The sequence below is a fragment of the Notolepis coatsorum genome (genome assembly GCF_963971535.1).
Source record: "Notolepis coatsorum genome assembly, contig: SCAFFOLD_1209, whole genome shotgun sequence".
Classification (NCBI taxonomy): domain Eukaryota; kingdom Metazoa; phylum Chordata; class Actinopteri; order Aulopiformes; family Paralepididae; genus Notolepis; species Notolepis coatsorum.
This window is the reverse complement of record NW_028173726.1, coordinates 49,990-55,989: the sequence shown is the minus strand read 5'-3', so window position 1 is coordinate 55,989 and position 6,000 is coordinate 49,990. Positions and strand designations below refer to the sequence as shown.

At 44.1% G+C, this 6,000-nt stretch overlaps 1 protein-coding gene across 1 annotated transcript in view; it reads left to right on the top strand.

The window, feature by feature from the left end:
• Positions 1-1,208: 1,208 nt before the first annotated feature.
• The window catches only part of LOC311247721 (uncharacterized protein), a gene marked incomplete at its 3' end in the record, with an annotated part of 47,253 nt that continues 42,461 nt past the window's right edge, over positions 1,209-6,000 (top strand). Inside the window, exon 1 of the mRNA XM_084338727.1 lies at positions 1,209-1,401. Coding sequence (XP_084194853.1) covers positions 1,390-1,401 — 12 coding nt within the window. The remainder of the gene's footprint in view (positions 1,402-6,000) is intronic.

Genomic DNA, 6,000 nt, shown 5'->3' with positions numbered 1-6,000 from the left:
TCTGACTGCTTGGGGGAAAAAGCTGTTCTTAAATCTTTAACTCTTGGCATGTATGGACCGGTATCTCCTCCCTGAGGGAAGGAGCTGAAAGAGGTGATGTGCTGGGTGAGACTGGTCCTTGATGATACACTTGGAGCGGTGGAGGCAGCGGGAGGTGAAGACGGAGGTGATGTTTGATAGAGGAGTCCCGACAATCCTGCCTGCCGCCTTCACCACCCTCTGTAGAGCCTCTTGCTCTGCCTTTGTGCAGCTGGATAACCACACAGACTTCACACAGACTGTCTGTACAATACTGCTGTAGGCCTATAATACTTATGTAAATAAGTAAGGCAATTGAAATATATCTGCAGTACAGCTCAATACACACAATTGTTAAGGGGATGCAGACCAGAGAAAGACTTCCGTCTTGTTTACATCAGGGTCCCCCATTTTCAATTCATCATAAATGTACAGTTCCCTCCCCCTTGTATATATTTACTGTATGTCACAAATGTAACAGTACTGCATGGTCTGCATCCCCTTAACAATTGTGTGTATTGAGCTGTACTGCATTCTGCAATCTGTTAATAAAGTTTTCAATCAATCAATAAATCAATCAATCAATAAATCAATCAATCAATCGGTCACTGTACCCATTCTGCAATCTGTTAATAAAGTTTTCAATCAATCAATCAATCAATAAATCAATCAATCAATAAATCAATCAATCAATCAATCAATCGGTCACTGTACCCATTCTGCAATCTGTTAATAAAGTTTTCAATCAATCAATCAATCAATCAATCAATCAATCAATCGGTCAGGTCACGTGTACCCATTCTACAATCTGTTAATAAAGTTTTCAATCAATCAATCAATCTGTTAATCTGTTAATAAAGTTTTCAATCAATCAATCAATCAATCCCGCAGTGCAACGTGACACAAAATCACGTCACCATAAAGTTTTCAATCAATCAATCAATCAATCAATCCCGCAGTGCAACGTGCCAAAATCACGTGACCAAAATCAGCCAATGGAAGCGAGGGGTTGCTATGTGCGGCCTTGTATGTGCGGGGGCTTGTAAGCGCTGTTCTCCGGAGCTGCAGCTGGAAGCATCTCCATTCTGACGGCCCGCGAAGGCGGGGTTAACTCGGGAATGTACCCCCCGCCCCCCCACCCCCACCCCGCCCCTCCCAGTAACCCACTGACTGCATTCACTGGCAACAACCAAAGCTGGCAGCGCCGTTTATAGCCTCCATAGGACCCTCTCTCTCTCTCTCTCTCTCTCTCTCTCCCCCCTCTCTCTCTCTCTCGCACGGTCTGTACTCTGTCCCCCTCTCTGTCCCACAAGAAGAACCGAACCGGGACATTAATAATAAAGGACAGAAGACGGGTCCTGCTGCACCGAGATGATCCACGAGGTAAGTAATAAAGCACCGGGACACCGCTGTCCGTCCCGCCGTCACTCTTGTTATTAATATTTCGTTATAGCTGCTCTATTGGAACTGTCCCTTTAATCATCATAATGCATATAGTCTGTCTGGTGCAGAAACCGGTCCTTGTTTTGTTGTCGGTGTGTTTGCAAAACTGGGATCCTGCTGCACACTTTCACCAGATATTCTATACTTCTATATTATTATTATTATTATTATTATTATTATTATTATTATTATTATTATTATTATTATTATTATTATTATTATTATTGCGTGTTGTTGTTCTGTCTGCCGGCTGCTCTGTCTGTCCCTCTCATCGAGGAGGGCGTGTTCGCTTTTTATTATTGTCGTTACGTTACGCGGCCAGATCCACCAGATCCACCAGATCCACCAGGATCCTCCAGGATCCTCCAGTATCTGTCTGTGGTGCGTCGTCGTCATACTGAGTCTGACTGAAAGACGAGCTGAATCTGAACGACGAGCGACGCCACATTCTTTTGTCATTTTAATTTTTACTGGAGAGACTGACTGAGAGCCGAGGAGCCAGACTGGCAGAGAGAGAGAGAGAGAGAGGCACCGCCCTGCCTTGGGGGGGGGGGGGGGGGGGGGCGTGTGTGTGTGGGGGGGCGTGTGTGTGTGTGTGTGGGGGGGGGGTGTGCGTGCGTGGGGGGGGGGGCGTGTGTGTGTGTGGTAAACTGTGATTAATATGTACAGTATTGTGTGTGTGGGAGGGGGGGCGTGCGTGTGTGTGTGTGTGTGGGGGGGGCGTGCGTGTGTGTGGAGGGGGGGGTGGGGGGGCGTGCGTGTGTGTGTGGGGGGGTGTGGGGGGGGGTGCGTGTTTGGTGTTTGTGTGGGGGGGGGGGGGGCGTGTGTGTGTGGTAAACTGTGATAAAATGCGCTCTAGGCTTCATCAACAACAGGTTGGAGTGTGACCGACTTATTATTGTTTTTTTTTTTAATTATTATTGTTGTTTTTATTATTGTTATTGTTATTATTATTAGTAATAATAATTATAATAACTTAGGGTCGTTGGGCATCTTTGAATTTGAAGGATTCTGCTTCTCGATTCCGCTCCATTTGAGGGGCGTGACCGACCGCGTGCGTGCAGGTCACGTCCTTATTTCACAGGAGAAGACATTTGTATAATATAAATATATATACATATATATATATATATATTTTTTTTAAAGGCATGTTCATATTCATAATTGACTTCATACAGTTGAACCTGTAAACTATGGCATACCATTTTTGGTTTCTGTTAATGATTCAATAATATATATAGATATTTTATTATTGAATAATTAATTACAGCTCAATGAAAGTATGTAGATGAAAGGAGAGAGACAAGGAGGCAATAGCCGGTTGATGTGCTTCACCTGCATCATTTCATTGAGCTGTAATTAACTAGGATTCAGTGTCCTGTCCCCTGATGATGACATCACTGGTGGCCATATTCAAACTCATTCAATCTCAATAATTGTCATAAACTAAATGAATTGGACGCGTGTGTGAGATTACGGTGAAGTGCTCCTTTAACTGGAGTCTGAAAACACTGAGATCCAGTTACACTCATTCAGGAAAGGCTGGTTTTGTTTTTTCCTGGGCACGGGCACAATCGTGGACTTCTTAAGGAATGTGGGGTATAACAGAATGGAACAGACAGACACACAGACAGACAGACATAGAGACAGAGAGACAGACAGACAGACAGACAGACAGACAGACAGACAGACAGACAGACAGACAGACAGACAGACCTACAGAGAGACAGACACACACACAGACAGACACACAGACAGACACACAGACAGACAGACAGACACACAGACAGACACACAGACAGACAGACACACAGACAGACAGACAGACACACAGACAGACAGACAGACAGACAGACAGACAGACAGACAGACACACAGACAGACACACAGACAGACAAGCAGACAACCAAACGCATAATCCTCCCAGGCTTCGACCTGGCGTGGACATAATGAACGGGGCGCTGACTTTACCAGACAATAAGATGCTTGTGTGATCACCAGTTTTCTTCCTGTGCTCCGGGGCAGTTCAGTATTATTTGTGAGCGCGCACCACCACTCCCTAAAGTTAGAAATCAGAGACAGAACCCTCCAATTTACTGCGATGAAACATCTGGGACTTGTAACTAGAAAGGAGCGCACAGTAGAGTGCCGGACTCTCAGACAAACACACAGAAACACTGACTGTTCGCCTTATAGTCATTAGCATTAGCATTAGCATGCTAACAAACACACAGACACTGACCTGCTCTCCTTATAGTTATTAGCATTAGCATTAGCATGCTAACAAACACACAGACACTGACCCGCTCGCCTTATAGTCATTAGCATTAGCATTAGCATGCTAACAAACAAACACACAGAAACACTGACCCGCTCGCCTTATAGTCATTAGCATTAGCATTAGCATGCTAACAAACACAGAAACACTGACGCTCTCCTTATAGTTATTAGCATTAGCATTAGCATTAGCATGCTAACAAACACACAGACAAACACTGACCCGCTCTCCTTATAGTCATTAGCATTAGCATTAGCATGCTAACAAACACAGAAACACTGACGCTCTCCTTATAGTTATTAGCATTAGCATTAGCATTAGCATGCTAACAAACACACAGACAAACACTGACCCGCTCGCCTTATAGTTATTAGCATTAGCATGCTAACAAACACACAGACAAACACTGACCGCTCTCCTTGTAGTTATTAGCATTAGCATTAGCATGCTAACAAACACACAGAAACACTGACGCTCTCCTTATAGTTATTAGCATTAGCATGCTAACAAACACAGACAAACACTGACCGCTCTCCTTATAGTCATTAGCATTAGCATTAGCATGCTAACAAACACACAGACAAACACTGACCCGCTGTCCTTATAGTCATTAGCATTAGCATGCTAACAAACACACACAGAAACACTGACCCGCTCGCCTTATAGTCATTAGCATTAGCATGCTAACAAACACACACAGAAACACTGACCCGCTCTCCTTATAGTCATTAGCATTAGCATGCTAACAAACACACACAGAAACACTGACCCGCTCTCCTTATAGTCATTAGCATTAGCATTAGCATTAGCATGCTAACAAACACACACAGAAACACTGACCCGCTCTCCTTATAGTCATTAGCATTAGCATTAGCATGCTAACAAACACATACAGAAACACTGACCCGCTCTCCTTATAGTCATTAGCATTAGCATTAGCATGCTAACAAACACACACAGAAACACTGACCCGCTCTCCTTATAGTCATTAGCATTAGCATGCTAACAAACACACACAGAAACACTGACCCGCTCTCCTTATAGTCATTAGCATTAGCATGCTAACAAACACACACAGAAACACTGACCGCTCTCCTTATAGTCATTAGCATTAGCATTAGCATGCTAACAAACACACACAGAAACACTGACCCGCTCGCCTTATAGTCATTAGCATTAGCATTAGCATGCTAACAAACACACAGAAACACTGACTGCTTTCCTTATAGTTATTAGCATTAGCATTAGCATGCTAACAAACACACAGACAAACACTGACCCGCTCTCCTTATAGTTATTAGCATTAGCATTAGCATGCTAACAAACACGCAGAAACACTGACCCGCTCTCCTTATAGTTATTAGCATTAGCATTAGCATGCTAACAAACACACAGACAAACACACAGAATCACTGACGCTCTCCTTATAGTCATTAGCATTAGCATTAGCATGCTAACAAACACACAGACAAACACACAGAATCACTGACACTCTCCTTATAGTTATTAGCATTAGCATGCTAATAGAAGGATGTTAGGAAGCATAGGCATAGAAAGCAAGAGGTGCTTTCAGCCAACTTCGCAACATCTGCAAGTCTAAACAATATAGCCTTAAAACCAAACTCCGGCTCTACAACAGCGATGGTAAGTCTGTCCTGCTATATGGCTCTGAGTGCTGGAGAGTAACAAAACAGGATATGAGAAAGGTTGACGTCTTCCACAATAGCTGCTTACGTAGGATCTGCAACATCTTTTGGCCAAATAGAATCTCGAATGAGGAACTTTATAAGAAGACAGGCAGCTTGCATAATTATGTCCCTTGAGATAAGGAGACGGAGGTTAAGATGGCTCGGTCATGTATTGAGGATGCCCAATGAAAGGTTACCCAGAGTTGCCTTGAGATGGACCCCAGTTGGGAAGAGAAAGAGGGGTAGACCAAAGAACACCTGGGCGAAGGACAGTGACGATGGAGCTGAAGGAGACGGGTCTTTCCTGGGACGAAGCGCAGGCCAACGCACGAGACAGGATTCAGTGGCAGTGTACGATTGCGGCCTTATGCCCCAACCGGGACGAAGAGGATAAGTAAAGTAAGTAAGTAAGGAAGCATGTTAGGAAGCATCGGAAGGGTGCCGCCTGATCTCGCTTAAAATATGTAAATAAAGTACTAATCGACCACAGGACAAAAAGGAGGAGGGGGAGGAGCCACGGTGAGAGTTTCTCCAGTTATTTTGAAACGTCTTTGGTAACTCGTAGTCAAAGAT